This window comes from Rhinolophus sinicus, linkage group LG02 (genome assembly GCF_036562045.2).
Source record: "Rhinolophus sinicus isolate RSC01 linkage group LG02, ASM3656204v1, whole genome shotgun sequence".
NCBI lineage: Eukaryota > Metazoa > Chordata > Mammalia > Chiroptera > Rhinolophidae > Rhinolophus > Rhinolophus sinicus.
Window position 1 is genome coordinate 44,872,589 of NC_133752.1, and position 26,490 is coordinate 44,899,078.

Genomic DNA, 26,490 nt, shown 5'->3' on the forward strand with positions numbered 1-26,490 from the left:
ATAGAAGATGTGATCTGATCAGTTTAGTAGTTCCACTTCCTGCAATTTCACACAACATTTCTATTATTTTTCAAGGGATTACATTGCACTCCTCCCCTCCTCCTTTCACCTCTCAGTCCGTTTTTTTTACTTTTATGTTGGCAGCTCTGAGCTGCTCGTATCTGAGCCCTGCCACTGAGGAGGAGCTGACTGATAGCGTTAGTACAAATGATGGAACAACACCTGTGCATCTCCTGCTTCAGCCAAGGAAATCTGCCAACATGTTCTCGACCACTTTTTGAGATTTCATAGGCAAGACTGTGTCTTTAACACTGCTTTCATTTTTTCTTTTTTCTTTTTCATTTTTTGGTTTTCTTTAAATCTTGAGAATCTGTGGACCCCATTCCACATGAAGTTAATTGTTTTTTAAATGTGCTTGTCTGTCCTACTACACAGTGGGGTCTTCAGAATTTTCAGACAGTCATCCTTGTTATTGAAGCACCTGGCACATTCTAAATTGAAGCACTGTCCTGGATCAGGAGATTTAGTTTCTGGTCCCAAATGTTGTCATTGATTAGGTATTTGCTCTTAACTTCTTTGGGTTTCAGTTTCCTTATCTGTAATCTGTTGGGTTGAATCAGTAGTTCTCAAAACCGACTGCATTTACGATCACTTGTGCGGATTTTGAAAGTCTGTGTGTGTGTGTGTGTGTGTTACATATCAGAGCCCTCACCTAAAAATTGTGTTTAATTGGGTGGTGTGAGGATCTGTACATTACGAGTTATTTACATCTCCCTGTGTGACCTTAATGTGCAGCCAGATTGAGAAATCACTAGATTAGATGATATTCAAGGTCTCAACCAGGTCTAGTGCTCTATTATAATGTGACCTTTTTAAATAAAATACTGAGTAAACATTTGTTTAAGGTGATTTTGTAAACTTTATAAATACTTTAATAGCTGAAGGAACAGTTCCATGATTCAAACTGTAGGAATCCCAGAATTTAAAATCATGGCCAAATTCTAGCCTTGTGTAAATCACAGTAATCCACAAATGTATTTAAAATGCATAACTTTTTTATATGCATAGAGTATTACAAATGAAATACCCTACGTAATCTGAGATCTATCTTTAAAATATATTAGATAAGATTTTTTTAATAAGGAATAGATTCAGGTGGGTCTTGCAGTAAATAGAAATAAATGTCACCCTATTCCCTCCCAAAATCACAAATCAGGATTTCGTGTTGAGTATATTTTCTTCTTAAAGATTCTCCAAGATTTGTACAGATTTGTCCTTTGTAAGGCAGTCCTCTTCTTTTTTTGACTGATCTTCGTATTCCTCTTTCTTTAACTGTAGTCTTGAGCAACTTCTGAACTGCAAAGCGTGCATCTTAAACATGGTAATCCCAACACACTAAGCAGAAGCGCACAAATCAGCTTAGTGAGTGACCTCCGTGGAAGGGGCAAACTCCTAAATGGCTCTCACATGATTAATGTGATGCCTTAGCTTGATTCCTATCCATCAGCGAAAGATGGACAGCCACCATGCCAGATCTCTCCCTCCCTGACACATTTGCATTTCTTTTCCATAAAGCCCTCACGTGGAAAAGTTCTTGTCAGTGATAGTGGGTGGGGGAGGTAGAAGCGTACACTTGGCTCTCCTCCTTCAGGCCTGTTCCTTAGGGCAGCCCTAGCGAATTCTCTCTCGAAAGCAAGTGAGGATGGAGATAGAAGGCAGATGATGGCTGTCAGATACATTTGGTGATTCTGGTCGGGACATACGTAGTATCCCTAGTCTGAACCTTAAATCTAAAATGAGAAACCATTCATTGCCTCTTAAATTCAGTGCTTTCTAATGCCTTCAGAAAACTTGGCTAACAGTTGTGCTTTGAAAAACAATTTTGACCTCTTACCTTCCTTATTTTCCAGAGCCCATCCCTACTTTGTCCTCATGGGAGCAGGAGAACGTGGACTCTGACGAAGCACACCTCTCCCCGCAGGCCGGGCACCTGATTCGTCAGCTTCTGGATGCAGACAGTGACCCCATGCCCTCGCCTCGGTTCTACGCTTATGGCCAGAGTAGGCAATACCTGGACGACACGGAAGTGCCTCCTTCTCCCCCAAATTCCCATTCTTTCATGAGGTATGCTTCTTTGTGCGGCTGGTAGGCAAATGCATCATCCGTAGGAAGGATCATGATGGTGCTGATAGCCAGTAACTTTCTTTAATTAAGTTGTAAGTCTGTGAAGGAACATGTTTGAAAGTCTTCCTCCTACTAGTACACAGGCTCCCCCGTAGTTGTTCAGTTGAACTGTGGCCCAACTACAACATCACATGTTGAATTTCCGTTAGAACCTCCTACCAAAATTCTCTCAAATTTAACTTTTAAGGTCTGCAGCAGACATTCAGTCCTAACAGTACTAATTATAAATGTAAGGTAGAAAAGTTTAGACCCACTGAGTAGGTGGGACATACAGAGATCAAAGTCAAAAAATGATTTAGTGTCAAATTTCTATGATTCGAGAGGATGGATACTGTTTTCCCCCTCCCCTCCATGCTGCATCCTCACCCCCCCAGCTCTTCCCAGCAGGCAGTGACTGACTGCTCGAGGAAGCTGACCCAAGTGTGTCCCTCACAGGCGGCGGAGCTCCTCTCTGGGGTCATATGATGACGAGCACGAAGACCTGACACCTGCCCAGCTCACGCGAAGGATTCAGAGTCTTAAAAAGAAGATCCGAAAGTTTGAAGACAGATTTGAAGAAGAGAGGAAGTATAAAGTAAGCGCCTTGGGGTGGCCGGTTAGCTCAGTTGGTTAGAGCGTGGTGCTAATAACACCAACGTGGCCGGTTCGATCCCCACATGGGCCACTGTGAGCTGTATCCTCCTTAAAAAAAAAAAAGTAATTGCAGTTTAAAAGGTTAAAAATTGCAAAACCCACAATTACTTTTAAAGTAAGTGCCTCCTCGCAACGTTCTCTTCGTCTTCTCTTCTCCCCAGACATGACATGCCAGCATATCAACAACTCATAAAAGTGATAAAAGGTTAAGAGAGATTTCTAGAGAATCTCAAAAGGCAATAAAAAATGGATGGTGAACCGTAATAAACCCCAAATATCGTGTATCAGCATTTTCCTTGCACAAGTGTATATTTACAAATAAATTGAATGCCTTAGTCTACATTTTGTAAACTTACCAGTGAGCAGGAATGGGAAAAATCATTAAGTGGAAGTCTTTTGTTTGGGTAAAACCTAATTCAAGATTATCTTCTAAAATTTCATTACTGCTGACCTCATTCTACTCTCAGCTCTTAGTATTTCCCACAAGAATAGCAAAAAGGTATTTTTCAAGGTGGTTGCAGTATAAAAAATCATATACCCCTCTGCTCTCTATTCTGTTAGCCTGGGGCCATGGACCTCATAGGAGTCTGTGATCATAAAAATCCAGCATTTTGCCTCTGAGGAAGTATGCAAAAGCATCAAAAATAACCAGATATAAAGAAGGATAATGGAATGACACCTGTGAAATTTGCTCTGATTGGTCGTGGTTGATTTCTTATTCCAATGGGACTCAACATTTCCTTCCTTTTTAAAACAAAATGATCATCAACTGCTTCTCCTTTTTCCGGCCCCAATTCCGAAGCATTTACTTTCGTTTTCCTTTTCTCAGCCTTCCCACAGTGACAAAGCAGCCAACCCAGAAGTTCTGAAATGGACAAATGATCTTGCCAAATTCCGGAAACAACTGAAAGGTAGGTGCAGTTCTAGACCTGTGGCATGGTTTCTGTAAAATAAACCAGGTTCAGAATCCATGATCTCACCTCCTGCCGCGTGCCACTGCTGAAATAGTCCAGGGAGGACAAGTTCCTTGAAGCCTGCTTCCCAGTGCTCAGAATTCAGGGGACACCTTCTCCATGTCTCCCCATGGCCTCAAACACAGGGCCCCCAGATCAGCTAAGATGAGAATTCTGCAGCATTTCTTCGTTTCCCTAAATCACTAATCTACAGTTGATGGTTTTGATTCAGCAGTCATTAAGTACCTCTTTAATCCGAGGCTTTGCGTCCTATGATGATGTTAGGAGAAGACAGACAGAGACGAATACGAAAAGGATTTTGCCCCTCTCCCTCAAACACCTTGCTGGCTTTTAGGAGATAAAATCATATGAACAAACTAAGTAGAATACAAAGTAAAAATAATTCCAAAATGAGGTACATAAACCACATAGGAAAAGTTGGCCAGCAGTTAGGTGCTAGATTGGTAAATCTCTTTAAACACTAAGGGAATGAGTATAGGAAGCCTTCTACCACATTCTGAGAACAGCAAACAGGTTGGTGTGGCTAAAGCATGGATATTATACAACAGTCAAAGCTTTCTTAGGAATTAGGGTTAGGGAAACTTTCCAGATAATCTAGAAAGACATTATCATTTTCTCGGGTTTTATGCATTAACCTAGGGATTTCAGCTAAGTATTATAATTAGATACCTCCTGAAACAAACATGGGGCTAAGCAATTATTAACACCACAGAAAAACAATTTGGGTTCAGCCGATATCAATTCTCATATATCTCCTCCCCCAAATCTTTTTGACTAGAGTCAAAACTAAAGATATCTGAAGAGGACCTAGTCCCCAGAATGCGTCAGCGAAGCAACACACTCCCCAAGAGTTTCGGTTCCCAACTTGAGAAAGAAGATGAAAAGAAGCAAGAGCCAGTAGATAAAGCAATAAAGCCTAGCGTGGAAGCCACGCTGGAATCCATCCAGAGGAAGCTCCAGGAGAAGCGGATGGAAACTAGCCGTCCTGAGGACATTAAGGTGTGATGATTCTGTGCAGACCCCGAGCTAATCCTAAACCATTCCACTCAACATGTTAGAAGTCGAAATGTAGGGCTTGCCACGTGGAAGAGTGATGATAGCGTGACGCTTTTTAAAACCTCCCACACTCTCATCTCCCACACTTGTAGATGTCTAAGGAAGCAGATGAAACCACTTCAGAGTGCTTTAACTGTAGGTACTTTGGCTTTTGACCGCAAATTGAAAGCAGAAAACTCTATTGTGCAGATTGCAGAACAAACTTGTTTTGGTTAATACATGGTTTGGTGACTCTCTGAAGTAGAAGGATTATAGACAAACCTTTAGGACTGTGTAACCTTAACTGTAGTCATTGCTTGGGACATTAAGCTAAGTCCCATGTGCCTCACAGCCTTGCTTACCTCGGTATCAACGCACCTTTGCTGCTACAAAGGGAGAAACAAGTAGCGGATGATTCTGCGGTGCAATCCGTATTTCTAGCAGGAGGTCGGAAAGAGTTGGTTCCTAAGTGAGCTTTGGATAGAGCTAGGAGGAGCTGTTACATGAGTATTCTTTTTGACCTTTAGGAACTTCATTGATCTAAAAATAGAAGTTGGAATGTTCACGAATGTTTTCCCCCTCTTGCATTTCTCTATCCTTGTGTTTACACAGGATATGACCAAAGATCAGATCGCTAACGAGAAGGTGGCTCTGCAGAAAGCTCTGTTATATTATGAAAGCATTCATGGACGGCCGGTATGTGAATGCACTGAATTTTCTTTCTGATTGAGGTAAATTATCTGGCTTTAGAAATGGATCTTCTGTGTTCAGTATTTTACAAATGAGGTTCCCTATGTTTAGGAGATTACTGTATATTTTCACCAGAACTAGCTTTCTGAAGGCTAAACCTGTGATAAGCATTTTACTATCTGGTAGATGCTGAATTGAACTGAGTTCCACAGAAAAATTAGTTTGCAACTAAAATTAGTGACTAATGGCCTGTTTCAAGGAAACATGGTGGAGGGGGTCGGTAGAAACCAGTGCACAGAGCCCAAGAGTGAGGAGACTTCCCTGTCACTGCCCCCATGCGCTGTCACTGTCCATAAGGATGTCCACTCTAGGCACCCTTGTCCATAAAACGCAGGTGCTGAATTAGAATGATCTGCCCTAAAATTCACTCTCTCTGCAATGCAGCTGCCACTAGGGTTTGTCCGTAGACACGTTCCAGCTGCCATCCAGAACCAAAAGTGAGAGGAATCCAAAATATGGCTTTGCCTTTTCATAACAAGGAGCATTTGAGGCAATTTGTTAGTTAGCAAGCGTTCACTGAATATTTGTCCTTAGTAGCGTGATAGGCTTCTCTCTCCCTTAAGGAACTTGTAATCAGAGATCCTTATTAGTTACTCTTAGTAACCTATTCTGAATGTGGTTAAGAATCCAATAAAACAAACTCTTAAGAGCAGGTATAAGAAGCGTGACGTTTGTATTCACGGTAGGATTTTCATATTGCCAAAAAGCAGGGGTCTCTTTTCCAGTTTCAGCCATAGTTATGCAATGGAGATCGTGTTTTCATCTGAAATAGGCTCTTTTCAATAAAGAAGCTTCCAGAATAATGCACCAGACTCTAAGGTCTGTGAGAGCAGCAGTTATTCTGGGTTTTCTGAACCTGACCCTCAGCAAGCACAACACCTGACATCATATGCCCAGTAAATTATCCGTAGAATGCTTCTTCCCTGGTATTTTTGGTTCTGAATTTATCAGGTTTAAGTTTAAAAAATAATAAGCTGGGCTGATGATGATTGATTTTGCTGGCCTGTCCCTGCAGTGGAAAAATACTGGCGTTTTGGGATAATGGTCATGTTTCAAGCCAAGTTGTTTTTTTTGTGGTTTTTTTTTTTTTTTTTTTCTCAAGCCAAGTTGTGTTTTGGATTTTTTAAAGGCATTGAACCAAATAGTAAATGCACTGGAGCTCACATGTATTGTGAAACGCTGTCCTCCTCTACTGGAGTATTCACAGCTTTTAGAGTTGGAACTGAATTTCTTCTAACAGAACCGCCTTCCCCATGGTAGGCACCGAGCCTCTGGCCAACAGTCTTAGGTAAAGGAGGCGGGACTTGTGTGCTTTCCTTCTTTTCATTGTATGGATTCACATTATGACATGAATAGACTCCTTTAAAGACTTGCTTGCCTGAGGCCCTGAGATCTCTGTGCTGCGTTGTAGTCTGAACCTTACTGCAGGTTCAAAGAGTTGTGGGCTGTGGTATTTGTTGCTCTGAGTTGGGCACAGATTTTCTCATTCTGCCTGAACTGTGGCAACCTAGATTCAAAACCCAGCCCTGCTGAGACTAGCTCTGTAACTTTGGGCGACTTAGGTAACCTCTCAGAGCCTCAGGGCTTTGTCTGTATAATAGGTGTCTGTTATAGGTTGTCATGGAGACTACATGGCATTACAGACACACACATTTACCTGTAGGCTGTCTCACACTGAGGAAGTGGAGCAGAGTGGTTTTGGTGGGGGAGGAGGGAATTGTACTGTAAATGATAGTTTTCACTTCTGTTACAGTTATAGGTTCTGCTCTTTGTGGCGTACTTCCTATGAAGTGATAGAATCAGGGGAAGGAATGCACATTTTTAGCATTCTTGTAATTAGGAATATGAAATATTAGTTCTTGGCCCTGCCTTCGTATTGCCCTTTCCAATGAAGGAAGAAGACCTTTTTGGGTAGGATTCTAGCATCTAACGGGGCAGTGAACAAATGCTCAGGGAGTGTATCATGTATTCCTGGTCCCGGGTCAGACTCCGCTTTTCGCTGGAACATGATGCTCCAACCTCCTCAGGAAAAGCAGAGTCCGTTTGATATCTGGCCAGTCTAAAAATCAAAGAGTGAACTTTTCATTCTCAGATCTGTGCTGTTGCCATGGACCCTGGACTGTAAATAGCATTTGGGCAAACTCTTTTTAAAAGAAAAGTACACGTACTTCCAGAGTTAAACTGTCATTCCAAACCCCAGGTTTCTTAAGAAAAGCAGGTGCTCAGAGCTCATGGGTTTTTGCTGAGTCTATAGATTCTGATTTTAGAGGACACTGTCCAAATAGCAAGCCAAAATAATTATCTGCCACTTGCATACATTTTTTAAGAAGGCTGTTTGCTTTAACCAGGCACTCGACAGACAGACTGACACATATGAAAAAAAAGTCACACTCATTTACATACTAGCACATACTCCTAATTAATTATTATTAAAGTGCGTCCTTTTCAACATTTAAGAATCCCATCAGAAGACTGTCAGAGAGAAGCACAGCAGACAGTGGCAGCTTCCAGGATTGCCCTCTTCAGAGACCACTGCTTGCTGTCAGTGTAAAGGGGACAGGACGGGGTAACTGGCTCAGAGCTTCTGGGTTCTCCTTGAGTCTCCCTCATCGGTGTATTTTAATCTTGTGTTTTGAAACCTTGGGAACTAACATGACACTATCATATCATGTTAAATTTAAATGCAAATGCTAAAACCGTACATAAATACTCTCTTTTGGCTATCTGCTCTTTGGGATTATCTGATCTTTGCACATGAAGAAGGGAGAGTTGCCATTTTCCAAAGCAATGGGCCAAGAAGACAACAGTTATAAGAATCCATCTCATTTGTTTTCTCCTTCTTGCAGTTTATGACTCAGAGGTACCCTTCCATACACGAATTCAGACCACTTTTTGTTTTTCTAAGATTTTGAGGCAGTGTAGTTTCCTGTCTGTCTATGGCATGATTTTCCATGCTGATGTTCAGAACTAGAGATCTTTGTGAACTCAATATAGGCAGAACTTTCAGCTCGGAAGGCAAAATTATTTATATTAAGAAGACAACTTGGTCAAACCCTATTAGAGGATAATGCAACATTGTGACGCGTTGTTAAGATTCTACTTCACTTATTGTTTTACTGATTTGTGAATGGAAAGGAAACTAGAATGGGAGGCAGTAACCCTGGGTTCTTATCCCAGATCTATTGCCTTGGGCAAATCATCACCCTCTCCTTAATTTTACCATATTTAAAATAAAATATGCTTAATTTTATCATATTAAAAAAAACAGGGTGCTTGTAACTCTAATATTCCATGGTTCTAATTTTATCTTTGTCTTCATAGTAAAAACATCAATCATTATATTTTTCACCTTTGTGGCACTGTCCAGGTAACAGCACCCAAACTGATATTTCTTTAAGGAAGTTTTATTTGAGTCTAAGACAGAAACTATCACAGAAGATAAAGCAAGCAAATGCAGGTATCAACTCAGACCTTTATGATTTCTGCCCAAGGCTTGCAACTACTTAAATATGGATAATTATTGGCTAGTGTTCCCTTTGTTCCTTGAAGTAGTGTCCGAGACTTACAAACCAAAGCGGATGGTAAGAGATCGGTAGATGATGATTTATTTTAATCAAAAGCAAAGAGAGAGTGGAAGGTGCTGTCATCACCCATTAGATCTCCATAGCTGGATTTTTATATTGTCTTGATTTGTGTGCAAAAATACATCTTAGTATTAACCCTGTTTCCACACATTGGAAAGCCATTCACAACTACCACTTAAATGAAAATTAAAGGTTTGAGGCAAGAGTAATGGAAGTATGTTGAAAAGATACTACACGATGTGCTTGGCCTAAAGTCATTTCCAAGCAATTATGGATCATAAAGATTTTCTTATATAAATTCTGCAGTTTACCCATCAGGAAACCAAGGTTCAGAGAACTTTCCTGGCTCCATTTAAAGGCCTGTTCTTGGCTAGCAGCGGAATCCCTAAGAGCTGATGACCCCCAAAATTTTCCCATGGTCCACTCAACATCAGCCGGCCCTTTTTGACAGTTCAGCCAAGGCCCTGCTTTGTTTGTCTAATTATTGGTTAGCTTTTGGCTCTGTTCACAAATCCAGCACTGACAGTTGTATGAGACATGGATTTATGATGGGTGAAAGCTGTATTAACTTTTAGTATCACCAAACCTATGGCTTCAGATACATATAATGAAAAAAATACTGGTGCAATTCAAGTAGTATTAATTCTTTCCACACATCAGACTTAAAAATCTTTGATACCGATATTCTTGATGTTTAGATACTTCTGTTAAATGCCTGTGTTAACTTTGGTGGAGTCGTGATGAGTTGTAACTAACTCCCCATGGTCAAAAACTGGATTTTGTCAGATGATTTACAAGTGATTAGTTCCTGAGGGTCATTAATTTAAAATATGAGCAATTCCTAGAAAATCTAAATATCAGTGTCATAAGCCAAATAATTAAGCCAGTTATCTTCTTCTTCTACTCTAACTAGAAAATTTGGTTTTTGAACGAAGAATTAGATAGGAAATTGGTTTCTGTCAAGTTTGCCATATCTGGCTGATTTTACCAGTGAAGTTTCCTCTTATAAGCCAAAGATGTTTCTGCCAAGCAACTAATAATAGGATGTTAGTCCACAACGGGGAAATGCTGCCTTCTTATTATTGTTTTTATTTTTAGTATGTCTTTTGGTCACTAAACCATCTATTGTTTATCTTGCACAATATTATATTGCACCACATGTCATGTATTCACAATAACTTCATCTGCAACACATTTACCGGATACATCTTATATTGAAAGAATTATGTGTCCCAATCCTAAACTTTGTCGTCTTACATGTGAAATTGTACTAGTCACTCTATTTCTGTTCCTCAGACCTATTTGTGGCTGTTGTTTAACTTTCGTTGAAGGGTAACATAAATACAGAAAAGAGCCCAGGTTATAAATATATGCCTTGATGAATTTTCATGAAGTAAACAAATCCAGGTAACCAGCATCCAAATTAAGAAATATAAAGCTGCCAAGCCCCTGGGATCCCCTCTCATGTCCCCTTCCCATCCATACCATGACCTCCCACCCCACCGAAGAAAACCACAAAGGAGAGAGTGAGCAGGTCTCCCAGAATGGGAGATGTTGGAAGAAGGCTGCATAGGAAAATTGCCAAACCAGGGCATTTCCGGGGCAGAGGGAACGAGACAAGCAGGTGTGAGACAACCTAATCTATCTCCGCCTGAGGTGTGATGGGGGGAGGAGAAACAGCAGATGATGAAGGGTATCAAATACTATATCAAATACTATACCAGGGAGTTGGGCTTGATTCCTCCCCGCTGCCTGTAGAGTCAGCCCTTTAAACGATTTTAAGCGCTGTGCTAGATTTCAGGTATAGGGGAATGAATCCACGTATTCAGTCAGCAGGTGTGCCTTGAATACTCACTGTTAGCCAGAATCTTGTCTTTAAAAACAAAATTTCATGGGGGAGAAAGACATGTAAAAAAAAATTGATTACAGAACTGCATGGTAATTATTATAATAGAAATACATCCTTTCTTCCCTGAACCGTGAAAATAGTAAATTGTCCAGGAATTCTGAACCTTGAGGAGTTTTAAACAGGGAACTAATAACAATGATCATAGTTTTGATTTAGGAAAAGCAGTACTGCTAATAGAGTGATTGCCAGAGTGCTCTGCAGCTGAAGTCGATGTTTGAAACATTCACTGACTAAATAATGTTATCAGTTTAAATAAATTTTGTGAGAATGGTGAGACTTCAGTTGAATCATCAGTACTTCCTCTAAGCCCAGAGCATGCTGGGACAGCTGGTAGCCTGATCACCAGGGGCAGGCTTCTCAGCTCTCTTGTTCTTGCTTTTCAGGTAACCAAGAATGAACGTCAGGTTATGAAGCCCCTATATGACAGGTACCGGCTGGTGAAGCAGATCCTGTCCCGAGCCAACACCATACCCATCATTGTGAGTTCACCACCTCTCTGTAGTTGATTACTTGGTTGAATGGGCCCTGGCTGTCTCAATAGGGCCCTCACCTGCTTTCTCATTGCAGAACAGTCTTTAATAGTTGAACTTACCATTGATATCTTTGGCCCATAAGCTTGAGGAATGAAGACTTTAGTAAAGACTTCTGAGGCTACATTTGTCAAAAATGAGCAAATCTGAAGCTAATAGAATTTTTTCTTTCTTTTGGGAGTCATACTTTGGCCATATACATCCATCTGACATGTGCGGGGCCAACTCTCCCATCCTTCCTTAGAGACAGAGCACCAAGGGGGGGTGGGGGGGGGCTGTACTGTCTCCAGGCTTCTCTGGTCCTAAGAGCCTTCTGTTAATAGTCTTGTCTCCTGCTCCAAAAGGATGCCCTCAGGAATCCTATCCAGGGGAAATCCCTCTAAGGAGCTCAGGAGAGTGAGCCTCCTCTTTTTGGAGGATGTAGAGAAATGCAAAGTTGAAGAAAAGGAGGGAGGCTCATACTGTGAAGGTGCTCTCCGTGCCACCAGCCTTGGATTTAGCCGCTTTTGGCCTCTGAGCTCCGGTTTTGTCAGGAGTAGGGAGCAGCGCCTTGCCCTCAGCTCTGGGAAAGCCTGTCAGGCACTGGCCTGTTGGCTCTCCCCCTTCAGCCCAGTCTCCGCTTCCCCCGCCCCCAGCCATGAGTGCAGTGTGAATGCCCGTCCATCTCCTGGGGACTGGGTTTCCTTTCGTTTCGGTGCTCTCCTCTCCAGGGACCCGGGGTCTTAGGCTTTTTAGTAAGCAGCCACATCCCCGCTTATGTGGTTGCTGAACTGCATATTCATCTTAGCTGCTGCACTTCTGTTCCTGCTTTAAATCTCGTCGTTTGTTTCTAACCCTAAGGTATGGTCTTTATGTAGCTTTTAACTGTACTACTACGTAGTTCATATGACTGAGGGAGGGTCCAGAGACCTCAGGCAGGTGTGTTGGAAGAAAGCCACTTGTCTAGAAATTTCCTGCAGAATAAATTAGTAAACTAACCAATAAAATGATTATAGCTAAGGAATAGTTTTCATTTTTCAGTTAGGAACCCTTCGTGTCCCTAAATTTAGGTGAATGGACAACAGAGAAGTCAGATAACCTTTGTACAACTTGGTGAGCTTATGTTGTTATAGTTAAAGTTTATTACAGTTCAAATGTTCTTATATTTACTGTGATTAGGGTGGAAAGCGGGTGGGGAGGCAGGTGGTTCTCCTCAGGTTAACATGCCTGTGTGCTGTTCTTGCTCTCATGGGAGCTGCTTGGTTGTGGGGTAGCTTTTTGAAGAGCTGGTGGGAAAGGGGAAGGGTTCGCAATGTAACCTACCTGTTAACACCTGTCGCAGGGTTCCCCCTCCAGCAAGCGGAGAAGCCCTTTGCTGCAGCCAATTATCGAGGGTGAAACTGCTTCCTTCTTCAAGGAGATAAAGGTGAAGACCTCCAGCTGCTAATCACTTGCTAAATCAGCCTCAGTTCCCTCCCTTGGTCCTGTAAATGAGATGGGTTGTGATGGGACCTTTCCGTGATGGCTTCTTGTAGCATGCCCTAAAAATCTGCACATAACCAACTTTGAACAATCCCTTTTTATTTCCGTTATAGACTAGCTGATTTACTTAGTTTCATTTCATTCTCTGCCTTTTGTTTTGTTTTATTCTGTTTTGTTTGCTATTGTTTGTTTTGTTTTCAGGGATGATTGTTTTGTTTTCACAATATTTTCAGTTCTGAGGATTTTTTTTGTTTTGTTTTGTTGTTTTGCCTAGTTGGAGAATGGACTTTTATATATTTCAAAATTTTGTTAAATTAGTTCATTGGATAACTTTTTAAAAAGAATCCTCATTTACTGAGTTTATAGAAAAACCAAAATCAACAAAGACCATATATCTGTTATTTTTTTATTATGTGAGATACATATATGTGTGTGTATATATATATATATATATGTGTGTGTGTGTGTGTATATATATATATGTGTGTGTGTGTGTGTGTGTGTATATATATATGTATATATACATACGTATATGGACAAATATCTTAGCTGTCTTTGGCAATTTTGCTGGTAGTTTCACCCACCCTACCTCCCTCACAATTCTCCGGCACATTTAGTCCTCAGTACTAATTTTATAATCTCTTCTTGATTGGTGAATGTAGTGCTGTGACCAGCAGTCACTAGAACATGTGCTCGGATTTTTTTCCCCCCAGTAGTAATTATGGATTTTATACAAATAATCCTTGTCCTCAGTGACTACTTTTACTAGATTGGGAAGTATAACCTGTGCCCATAGATCTGTGCATCTCTGCAGGGACCTAATTGGCCTGGACTAGGCTCAGCCTCTTTCATATTTGTGTTTCTAGACAACTGAGCAAACTGGACGGCCTTATACCAAGCTCTAGAGTTGAAAAATCAACATCAATAATTTTTTAAACATCAGTGATTATTTTTTAGCAGTTTTTTAAGTCAGAAGGGGGAGTAAAACCAAAAGCAAAAATGAATTTTAAGAGTCTCCCAAAAAAAAAAAAGTTTCACCTGTCATATTTATGTGACAATTACAAGCATGGGTGGTTAGGAATAATTATTTCAGAATATGGGGGCCTCATTCCTACAGAGGGACGCCAGTTGAGAACCATTCCATTTTCTTGCCTAATTGGCATCATTATAACTGAGGTAAGATACCAGAAGTTATACAGTCTTCTGCTTTATTTACTCTATTCCTTTTCTTACCTCTGAGAGGTCTTAAATACTTCATATACCTAACTTTAAGGTACTAGGCAATGATTGTGCTCACTATTCATATTATTTTAAATAGAATTTGTTTTATGAAAATGTTCTAAATGTGAAATTTAGATGAATATACTATATTATATCTTAAAAATTAGAGCTATTTTTGTACAATAAGACTTGATGAAATAAGACACATTATGTGTAGATGGTAATTTCACCGAAGGATTAGATCACTGTAAATGAAGAAATTTGGACAATTGTAGGTATGAAAATTCACGTATTTGTCTTAGACTCATGTGATAGAACTGTTACCAGATTAAAATGTGATCTTTAACACATCCAAAATATGACACTTAATAATTGCCTTATTAAACAAATGGAAGACATTCTAATGATGCTCTTTTTGAAAGAGGACTTTCTTCCAAATCTTCTCCTTTCAGTTTATTTTTTTTCACAAGTATATTTTGGCCATGGCTCTTCTACTGGCTCACATGATGGTCAGGCTTTCTGATAATTTTGCAATGATTACATTGCTTTTGTAAATATGCTTTCTTTTAGTTCATTTTGTTCCAATTGACCAGGCTTATTATTAGCATGTATTTGTTTTGTACTAATTCTTGGCAATCCTAATACAATTTAGAACTTGGTGTGTGGGCAGATAAGAAGATTGTATCTAAGTGTTAAAAAAAAAAAAAAGAACGATTTCTGGTTTTAAATAGGAGGAAGCCAGCTGTGTGTGAAATAGAGCCAGCTCAAGTTCTGAGGCCCTAAATCTTCCAGCCCCAAATCCTAGAGGTCATCTAGTCAGTTCTATCCAACGTAAAAATTTCCTCTAAGACTTCTCTGACAGAATAGAGACACTGTCCCTAAGAAGTGGTTGTATCTTCAAGTTTGATAAGTTTACAGCAACTGGGAGAGTAAGGTCACTCATTACAGGACTAGACATCAGTAATAGCCAATACCTCATATTTTATACTTATCATTTTAAAAATTATAAAATACATTATGTAATATGTAATTTTAGAAAGTATAATAAGTCTGATAAGGATAAAATATCACAGTTAATGAACATAATTTAAAACTATAATATTCATAGTTATTAATATATCACTTTCTACTTAATAGGCTAAGTTTTCCCTCTGGGACAACATGGAAGAAGCAGAGTGCTTCTTCCATGAGAACACTTCATATATTTATGGTCACCTGCCCTGCCCACTCCCACCCATACCCTGTGAATATTTTTTCTCCAAGTTCTTAACTACTTCTTATGTGATAACGGGTTCCAGACCATTCGGCAGTCTAGTGACTCTGCCTTATATGCACATACCAGTTTATATCCCTCTTGAAAACCGATACCCAGAACTGTACACTATTCTAGATATGGTTTAACCAGTAAGGCGGTAGATCAAAGACTAGTCCTGAACTCGATCTAAGGCCCTTCAGTTCTTTAACTCTGTGACTACATGACTGTCAATGGATTGTGAGTTCCTTTTAGTCCTTCCATAGCACTCTCTCCACTTCACTGCAGACATTTTGGGCTGGATAACTCTTGGTTGTGGGGACTGGCCTCCACTCAGTATGTACCAGTCCTGCACTTCAACCACCTCCTCCCCAAAAATGTCTCCAGACATTTCCAAAGGCCCCCTGAAGGGCAGAATCACCCTCAGTTGAGAACCACTGCATGTGACCCTCTCTCATTGTTGATTTATGCAGTCCTCAGTTTCCTTTTCCATGGATTGTTTATTGTCTGTGTATCCAGCTTTTTATTTTCCTAATGTATTTAGAGGACCTTGCATTTTTCCAATTAATTACTTTTCATACTTCTATTCCAGCCTTATGAAATAGATTAAATCTAGATTTTGTATTGCAATATACCAGATATCCCTAACCCACCTTCTGTTACCTACATGTTTTAAGTGACTGATAAATACTGAGTAAGGCAGAGTCAGGTAAAGAGCCTGCTATAGACTTTTCTCCAGATTCACGTCTCCATCGTATCATAACTGCACAGATTTTCACAGCCAGCTTTCCTGTGATAGGTCAGCTCACCTCATTCTTTCTTGAAATCAGTTATTAGGCCAATCCTATCAAACAAGGGAAAATGGGTAGTTTTCATGATTTGTTTTTAAGGAGCCAGTACTAGTCACTGTTGATCATTGTTCTTTATTAATTGTTCGTACATTATCTATGTATTGAATCCTTCTAGAATCTATCCAATATTCACAACAACCTGGTATTCTTATAATTTCAAGATCTATTTTGGCTGTTTTTCTTTTTTCCTATGATTGTCACAGCTTACTGAGATTAGTTTTGTTTGGCTTCATCTTAAAAAACATTGAGTTCTCACGGTGTATAAGACACACTCTCACATTTTTAAGTTCTCTCAGGACCATGGGATATAACTGAAAAGGCCTAGACACCTGATTTCGTTTTTTATGTGTCTGGGGCTTTAAAACTCTCTTAATAGTAGTTTGTATTTCTCTTTTAAAACTGAATTACTAGACTGTTTAACAGACATTTATTGAGCACCTACTATATGCAGGTATTTGCCAAGTTCTGGGGACCACAATATTCAGACAGGTCCAAGTCCCTGCCTCCGTGGAATTTACGATCAGGTGGTTCTACCTGATCTTCCTCATCCAGGGAAGGGGTGGGGGTAGGAAGCAGCAGGCTGAGCTGCGCCGCCTGTGTGCCAGGGGCACCTTATCAGGTACTGACAATATATTACCTCAGTTACTTCTTATGAAGACTTCATAAGTGGGAATTGTTACTTCCGCTTACAAAAAAGAGAAACTTATTGATTTAAAAGTCATGTTTACTTTGTTAATTTAAAAATGTTTTTAATAATTTAAATTTTTAAAAATTAATAATGAGGCCCTTACTTCCATGGACCAAGCAAAGATATTGAAGATTTGAAGTCACCCCAGAGAGAATCTGGAAAAGCCACTAGTTTTTGCCAATGTTGTCTTCATAACCGTACTTTCATTGTGGTTATGGAATGGGCCTTGTCTGTTGTTTTGTTTTGCCTGTTTATTTAAATTATTTCTCTTCAGAGACACTATGATAGACATACCAAACTTTATGTAAAGAAAACCCACTGCGTGCTTGTGCTTTGACCACCAGTGGTAACTACTCCTGCATCCTGAGGTGAATTTGCTGCATGGGCACTTGGTTTAACTAGAACAATTGATGTACTTCCTGGTGCACATGTAGCTGTACTCCTAACCAATTTTGTTATTTTCCAAGATACTTGGATATTTTCTCCTGGTCTGACTAGACATTTTGGCGATAAATTACTTTTAAAATCTTTCAGACTGATATTATTTCTTTTTTAGACTTACATAGCTTTAAAATTGGCACTACAAAATACTAATTTGATGCCATTGTTTTTATGATTGCATTATCATCAAGACAGAGAATATGATACTTTTCTTAGATACTGAAAAATACAGTGAGCCCTTGGAAATTCCTTGAAAAAATGGCAGATTTATGATTCCAATCACGGGAAGATAAGTGTTTTGATCTCATCAAAAATTCTCTAAGGGGCAGCCGATTAGCTCAGTTGGTTAGAGCGCAGTGCTCTTAACAAGGTTGCCGGTTCGATCCCCGCATGGGCCACTGTGAGCTGTGCCCTCCACAACTAGATTGAAACAACTACTTAACTTGGAGTTGATGTGTCCTGGAAAAACACACTTAAAATAAATGAAAGTTAAAAAAAAAATTCCCTAAGATTTTGTGTTTTATCCAAGCAACTATTAAGTATTTTACAATTTCAACTCTTAAATAGAAAGGGCTATATTGTTAAATTTCTGAGAATGTTTATAGCTTAATAAAAAACATTTTCTGAGGTATACAAGTAATGCAATCCTGAAAGCACTGATGACTGATGGTGGATTTTCTTATGTGTTTTCACAGAATGGGGAATTTTTAGATTCTTTTGCTTCATTTGATTAAGGGTATAAATTATGATGGTTGTTCCTCCCTATCCTCAGCCTTGACAAATGTTAATTGTGATGTCCACTAACTTTGTTGTATTTTTTTCCCTGTTGAGTGACTGTGTTTAGTGTTTGTGTTACTTACTGTGTACGTACAGATGTTTAATAACATATTCATGCTGTGCATATGTATTGCTAAATGTCGGTATAGAAAAAACTGTATGGTGTCTGGATAATTGAAAGATCATTAAATGATATTTGTGATGAAAGAGTGTCAGAAAAAGTAACCAGATTCTGGTTGGGGTTGTTTTGTATCTCCAGGAAGAAGAGGAGGGTTCAGAAGATGATAGCAACACAAAACCGGACTTCACAGTCTCTCTGAAAACCGATTTCAGTGCCCGTTGCTTTCTCGACCAATTTGAAGATGATGCTGATGGGTTTATTTCCCCAATGGATGATAAAATACCATCAAAATGCAGCCAGGACACTGGGCTTTCAAATCTCCATGCTGCTTCAATGTATGTCGTTTTGGTGTTGAAATGTTTGGGTGAAAATAACTTTCCTACATATTATTTTAGTCTTTGTACTTAAAGTGGCTGACCAAACACAGACTTACCTGGAGTGCGTCTGTGCAGATAAAACAGTGAATTTTTTTTATCTTCTGGCTCAGTTTCTGTATGTGCTTCAGCCCATGTTATTTCAGGGAGCATCTGAGATTTGCTTAAACAATCAGAATGGCTCTATAAATGGCATCGTGCGGTTCTGTACTCCGCAGCCCATCGTTTAACACTGAGCACAGATGTCATCTCTTTCTTTCAAAGCAAAATACGACAAAGCACCATGGAATTTCACAAACCCTAAGGATTCCTAAGTAGCAGGAGCCTTGTGGGAGCCCCAAAAGCCATAGCTGTTGTCAGTATTTCGAGGAATAGAAAACATTCGTTCCTGCTGACCCTCAGCTCCCACAACGGTTTTTGCATTTATGTGTTTCCCACTTTGTCCACAAACCTTATCGAGTTGCACAGTCATTACATTTATGACAATTCAGATTTAACTCAATTTGCTTGATATTTTTCTGCCCCTCTTAGACCAGAACTCTTGGAACACCTTCAGGAAATGAGAGAAGAAAAGAAAAGGATTCGAAAGACACTTCGTGATTTTGAAGACAACTTTTTCAGACAAAATGGAAGGTAGTGCATGGTTTTCCCTCCCTCGCCCCTTCTGCGCACACATCCTCTTTTTTTTCTGTCAGGTCTGTGCGATGCCTCCCAGGTGGGAACCGCTGTGCATCCTCCCTGTAACCTAGCCCTCAGGTTTGTTGTGCCCAGGGCCCCTTCGAGGCTGACTGTGAGATGGTGAGGTTTGTGTGGTCCTTCAGGAAGAAACGCTTCTTGGATAGTATCCAAGACTGATGTAGACTGAGCTAACATTTGTAAAACTCACCTGTCACATCAAATTCTAATCTAAAATGAGCAGCTTGAAGCTATGTTTCCAGTCGACAGCACCGGTTTGTTTTTGTTTTTTTGTCTTAAGAAACTGGAAAGAGAAATAAGGAAAGGACTCTAAATCTTGCTGGGTTTTAAGCACATTTTAAAAGCAAAGATGGTAGTTGTTAAGTTTGAATGAAAAATATACCAGAAGCAGTAAATCCACCTGATTACTAGGGTACTTTCCACCAGTGAGTTTTAAAGCATAATGGAATCCTTATGTAACACTATCCTGAGGCTTAGTGTTCCTTGTTTGCAAGCAACTGCACACAGTGTCTTGCTCAAGTCACAGCAAGAGGCAAGAATAGATTTGCATCTCTTACATTGGAGTTAAGTTTTATCATTTTAAATTGATTTTGTTTTAATCCAAATTATCTAAACAGTGTAAATATAGTTTCTCTTTAAGTCCCCTTTCATACCTCTTGAAAGTATTGAGAAACAAAAGGACCATAAAAATTAACTATGGCATTTAGAATGTGTTGTATTAGTTTATTTCAATTATTGTTAATTTTAAGATCTCTGATTTGGCTTTGTCCTATAATGACTTTCTCAATATTTATCAATATTATACCGAAATACTCGCTTTTCTTTCTCCTTGTGTTCAGGATATTTATATATTTACGTATTTATATTTAGAAAATATAGATAAGCAGATAAAAGAAATAATACCCAAAATAATAATACCCAGAGATAAACCAGGATTAATGTTTGGATGTTTCATTCTAATCATCTTTCTGGTTTGGCATATTTTTGGTTTGTCTGTTTCTCTGGTTAGTCATAGTATGCACAGGTATCCTATGCATGAGGAACTATATATAATTATATAAGTTTCACGAGGATTCAGAAAGTATAATTGATGGGAATGAATAAACATCATACAGGTTTAGAACTCTGAGGGACTTCAGATCTCATAAATTCTGGCTCCATCATTTCCTGTCTGAGGAGAGTGAAGCCCCACAGAGGACACAGCTGGGCCCCGACTCCCACTGCTCTGCTCCCTTCACTGCCTCACCTGAGAAGCTATCTAGAATCGCTTCCTTGAACAAGGCAAGGCATGAATAAATAAGTTTATTTTAGTGCACTGAACCAAATAAGTCCCATGCTATTGCCTTTTTCATGTTTGTCCTTTAATAAAAAGAAAAGGAAGCCTGGTGTTTGAATGTTTGACATGTGCATTTCAAAGTGAAATGAGAAGCAGGACTGTACCACCCAGTAGCTGAGAGCAGTCACTTTGCAATGAGCCTGACTTTCCGTCCCTCTTTCAGCGTTTGTAAAATGGGGGTAATAGCACCACTTCATTGAGTTCTCCTGAGGGTTGTATTAGATCGTGGAGACAGATCCCCTTAGCACAGTGCTTGACCCATAATAAGCTCTCAATTAATACTTGTGCATATAAAAAGTGTGCATATAAAATTAGTAAACCATAAAGCCTTATTAGTATCATAGGATTCAATTGCTGGATTCCAAGGCTAATTTTATAATAATTAGGAGTATAAACTATTTTTGAGAAACCTGTAAATTATGGGTATACCAATTGCTAAGTAGAAATTTAATGGTCCGTTAGCTGAAATATATAAAAGTGAGAAAGCATTCAGTATAAATAAAGGATTTCAATGTATGGAGACTCTTGATGTGAATTTATACATAGCACCAGTGAGAGGAACTTTCTATATTTCTTAATCCTTCATATCTTCAACAAGAAGATATGAAAACTCAGTCACGTGGTGCCTTCTGGGGGAAGCTGCTTGTCTAAACCCAGTTCCAGTCTTGATACCAAGTGATGTTTGGCAACACTGATTCTACAGACTGATAACCTGCAAAGTTTCCATGTTGCTAATATACCTGCTGAACGGTATCATGTAGGAGAGACAGCAAACAGTCCTCACCCCGCTTTCCCTTTGTTTCCATTAGAAATGTCCAGAAGGAAGACCGCACTCCTATGGCTGAAGAATACAATGAATATAAGCACATAAAGGCGAAACTAAGGCTCTTGGAGGTGCTCATCAGCAAGAGAGACACTGATTCCAAGTCCATGTAGGGGGCAGCCGCAGCCCGAGCCAAGGAGGCTGGCGACGCACCTGGAATTTGCCCCCGGCCTCCCCTGGTACATAGCAGCTCTGCAGAAACTGGAAGGCAGCCTCGGGGCTGGACCTGCAAAGCATGTAGCCCTCTGCCTCCATCCAGGCCATTGGGATCGGCTCTAGTTTCCATTGCCTGCCTTAGAAACCACCTAGCTGGACAAAGGCGACGCGCCCTGACCTAGGAATTTTGTAATGGAAAGTCAAGATTCCTGCGCATGCGTGCACAAACACGCACAGACACTGCAGTGGAAGCTTTACTAACACTAGCAGTGACAAGTCACTACATTGAGACACACTCATCCACAGAGAATATACACTGTTCTTCCCTGGATAACTGAGAAACAGGAGGCCATTCATTCTCTGTCCATAACTGTGATAAAAACCAGCTCAGTACTTCACTCTGTAGAGCGGACTTGCTGTGCCGGTCTCTGTTCTCTGTGTACCCAGTTACGTGGGAACATGCATTGGAGCCCTATTTGCTGCCTTGGCCATTCCTGTGACCTTTCCACAGAGCTGCACCTTCCCCCACTCGTGTGAATTGTTTCCCTTTCAGCTCTCAGGTAGATGGAAGCTGCATCAGCCCTGAGTGGCAGTGCAAACGTCTATTTGACCATGTGTTTGTGTGTGTCTTCAACACTTCCTCAGCTGACAAAGAATTTTGAGCCCTACAGGACTGGATACCTTCAAGGGACAGAAGGAATATAGCCGGAGCTATATTAATGCTGATGTTTAAATCAGGTAACAGGGTAAAGAGCCTGGAGAATTCTTTCCTGAACATTGACTGCACTTACCAGTCTCAAATATTAACATCAGACACAAAGCAAGACCAGCATGCTATGGCAGCCTGTTTGGGGCTCGGTTTCGTTTTGGCACAAGCGAAACATAAAGGATCTTGCTTAATTTTTAACTGAAGTGTAGAGAATCATAAAAGAAAGAGAGAGAGAGCACTTGTGTTCTCAGCCACTTGAGTAGTTACCAGAGTTTAATTTTTTTTTTTTTTTTTTTTAAGTAAACCTGCACTAAAATCCCCTGAGGGGTACATATGGCCCTTGGAGTTCATCCCAAGGCAGAATCTAAATCACATTATTTTCAAGATCATGTGTAAAGAGGACAAATAATGGTGTGTGGCCAATTATGATTATAATTTTGTTAAAGACGGTGTCACAAAGCTGTCTATATTAGACATTTTGGAGGGACCAGGAAATTTAAGGCACCAAACCATTCATCTCTTCAATGTGCTGATGTCACTTTGTGATTTGTTATTACTTTATAACCCTCCGTGTGTGCACTGGGGAACGTGGGTTCTGGTTCTGCCTGTCCATCCTGGATCCACCTTTGTGCTTTGTGAGGTGGAACAGGTATCGCACAGCAGCCACTGGGTGTCCGGAGCAGGCATTTCAGCAGCTCTGCCTTTGGAAGAGAATGTTGCAGGTTGAACAGGACAACAGGATGCCCTCCTCTATGTTTTGCCTTCTTAAAGAGTACCACTTTTTTGTTTTGTTTTGTTTTTTTAAGAAGACAAAGAAAAGAGAACGTAAAACTCTACTGACCAGTTTTCCATTTCAAAAAAATGGGCTTTCGAGAAACTGGTCAGATTGGATTTGTAGCAGCAATTTCCATTGCTGAAGTGAGGCAGCAGCTTTGTCAGCTGAAAATTGTTGAAGTCGGGAGTGGGTGAAAAGAACGCATTGATGTTATCGACTCTGAAAAATACCTGCGTAGAAGCATGAGCAGTATATTGGAGGCACCCTACACACTGAAAGATGGTACCTAATCCTCCAAATGTAAAAAATGGACACGAAAATATAGTTTGGTATTCTTTGCTCCACTGTTTACATTACAGATGGCTATAATTTCAAGGAGTTATATTATAAATGAAATGATGCACTTTAGGATGTTTTCTATTTTTGAAATCTGAACATGAATCATTCACATGACCAAAAATTGTATTTTTTAAAAGAAATACTTGTCTAGTCTGTCCTTTTTAGTAATTATTCTCTGAAATAAGCTATAATATAAATCAAATCATTACCAATTAATTTTTAAAGCACATCCGTGTAAGACTATTGTTTTGAAAATACTAATATGCTACAGAATTTTAAAAAGAGAAAAAGCTATGTAAATGAGAAGCTACTAAATGTTTTGAAATCTGTTGTGTCTGCGAAAGGTAAATTAAGTAAAGGATTTTTTCAGGAATCCCCATTCAAATTTGTATGATTGAATAAAAGAAAATACCAAGTTATGGTAAAATAAATTGTGTATGGAATGTCATGTTTTCCTTTCTAATTTCTAATAATCTATATACTTCGTAGACTGGCGTCCACAGTAAGGGGGAAATAGCCCTATTTACACTAGATCCTATCTGAAGACATGTTATATTAGTCAGTAGGTTCTGACTCTGCCAGAAATGCTGTGGCAAATTTGTTTCCACAGCAACCATTTCTGCCGCCCAGGGTATCAAGACCCTAGAGGCAGCATCTTAATTGGCTTCACATAGAATACTCTGGACTGGGTTTTTTTCTTTGCTCTCTTGGGGAATGTGTGTGTGTTTATTAGCACGTGCCAACAAAATAAATGTCAAGGGTTATTTAATAGCAATGATAAGTAAAGGTAAAGCATGACTAAACTTGACTATGGTTATAATAATTAGAGATAGGAGAGGCTTGTAATTTTCACAAGCATTTGCTTTTATTGTGTTGAGTCTGGAGTAAACATGGAAATAGATGTTTATATTCAGTATGGTATCATTACTGGTTTCATGTTTGAATCATTTAGCTCAGATTTCACTTTTTAGTCATATATGTGCAAGGTTTTGGTTTAGGGCCCTACTTAGAAGGTTTCACGACAGCCGAAGTTTGTCTTGTGCTGTGAAAAGAAAGCCCGCACAATCTCAGTGATCTCCAATTCAGGGAAAATTTCTGTGAAAGACCAAATCAAATTAAATTTCTTCCATTGGGCTGCCGGTTTGAAGTCAGGATTATTATTGCCAAGGTCAGAGATGTCTCTATATGTAACATCAGTGTAATTTTTGCTTTGTCTCATTCTGATGCAATGCTTGTGTGCTGGCAGGGTGTGTCTGCTTGCAGGTATGGCATTTCTAGCCCAGGACAAGAGCTGTGCTTGTGTCAGAAAGGTAGCGCTGAGATGTCCTAAGACCAGCAATCTTGGAGCCCCTGAGTGCTGAGCATTTGTTAATGTGTTTGAGGTTGGAATTCATTATAAGCTGAATATTTTATCATCAGAATCAAGGGATGGTGGCCATAGCGCCAATTAAGTTGGTTCTTTCTGGGACTGCCTAGTTCTCAGTAGACAGAGTTGGGTCCAGTATCTAGAATAGATTGCAGATCTACAAGAAAAAATCAAATTTTAAAGTTCATTAATTTTTTTTATAATGATTCTTAATCTGATAATGAAGGTGCCATTTTTCTTAAGGGTTACGTCTTACTGCTTTTGATGGTATGTTAATAATAGAACACCATAAACTATTAACTGCTTTGTGAAAAGCTGGTTGTAGTCTAAATTCTGTTTTGCTTCCAAGAGTGGTTTTCCTGACACACTGATTCCTGGATTTTCCTTTTTCCCCTGTAGGTGGGAAGTAGTGGCTTCAATTCTTCCTTCGTGTTCTTTTTCAGTATCCTCTAGGTTAAATCAGCAGAGAGGGACAAACTGAAGCAGGCAGTTTCCTCTGAAGCCCGTGTGTTTGGTAGAACCCAGAACGTGCTTTCCTTTCTTTTTGTTCCCTTTTGTTTTCACCCCCCCTCGCCCCTCAAAATACACTGAATATTTTGTCAAAAGATAGGCTAACGATATTTTCAAATTTTTGTGTATTCAAATTGTGCACACTGGCCCTTCTTCACAGGGTGGCCGACATGGCAAGCTCCAAACAAGAGTGAGCTACATGTCAGCCGCTGTTGTTTCAGCCACTTTCCCAAATAGAGACTGTGCCCCTGTGGGCATCTGCATTCTTCCACCACGACCCTTCATAATAGATGTATGTAGATAGGATGACATCGCTTACAGATTTACACAAATGTCTGTAAAATGAACTCTGTACATCTACAACTTTATATTGCTGTGAAGCTGCAGCTATATCTCTATAGAGAATCTCATTTTGCCTGTAATCCAGCCAATCACCGTCAAGTGTGTGGCTTGAGAAATCATTTCAGCAGATCTAATTCTCAATCTGAAAGCATCTCTCCAGTCACAAAAATCTCCAAGAGTGGATACAATTTTAGTAAAGAAAATGGGCCCAGAACAATGTTTACATGACATGTAAGCAGAAAGTATTTGAAATTACAGTTGTCCTTTTTTAAAATGTAAACTGAATGAAAAATGATATGTACATTTTTGTACATGACTGTATTTTGTATAAACTTAAATAAAATATTTTGAAATGTGAATATTCTGGAATTTTTGACAGCGTCAGGAACTTGTGACTGAACCACCTGTGAGGTCCGACGTTTCCCTTCAGTAAGGAATCAAAGCTGCTCCCTTGAGTTCCTCAGAAGCCTCACAAGGATTAAGTTTTTCTTTTTCTGTCTCCAGAGAGAGCATGGAAAGGTGAGGCAAACAAGGTACAAGTTAGGCATGCCCATGGTCGTAGGTACCGTGTTTCCCCGAAAATAAGACCGGGTCTTCTATTAATTTTTGCTCTTTTAGGGCTTATTTTCACGGGATGTCTTATTTTTTCACGT

General features: G+C 39.7%; 1 protein-coding gene across 8 annotated transcripts in view; it reads left to right on the plus strand.

Annotated features, from left to right (window-relative positions):
- FAM13A (family with sequence similarity 13 member A) overlaps positions 1 to 26,196 on the plus strand; it is a 284,430-nt gene extending 258,234 nt beyond the window's left edge. For 7 of the 8 annotated variants that reach the window (XM_019741111.2, XM_019741109.2, XM_019741110.2 and 4 more), the window contains 10 exons: positions 1,911 to 2,124; positions 2,620 to 2,758; positions 3,647 to 3,728; positions 4,570 to 4,790; positions 5,439 to 5,522; positions 11,453 to 11,548; positions 12,921 to 13,004; positions 18,550 to 18,746; positions 19,317 to 19,418; positions 21,627 to 26,196. In XM_019741111.2, the coding sequence (XP_019596670.2) occupies positions 1,911 to 2,124; positions 2,620 to 2,758; positions 3,647 to 3,728; positions 4,570 to 4,790; positions 5,439 to 5,522; positions 11,453 to 11,548; positions 12,921 to 13,004; positions 18,550 to 18,746; positions 19,317 to 19,418; positions 21,627 to 21,753 (1,346 nt within the window). In that variant the 3' untranslated portion in view covers positions 21,754 to 26,196. The remainder of the gene's footprint in view (positions 1 to 1,910; positions 2,125 to 2,619; positions 2,759 to 3,646; positions 3,729 to 4,569; positions 4,791 to 5,438; positions 5,523 to 11,452; positions 11,549 to 12,920; positions 13,005 to 18,549; positions 18,747 to 19,316; positions 19,419 to 21,626) is intronic. The other variant, XM_074323597.1, reaches the window with a different exon arrangement.
- Positions 26,197 to 26,490: the final 294 nt, after the last annotated feature.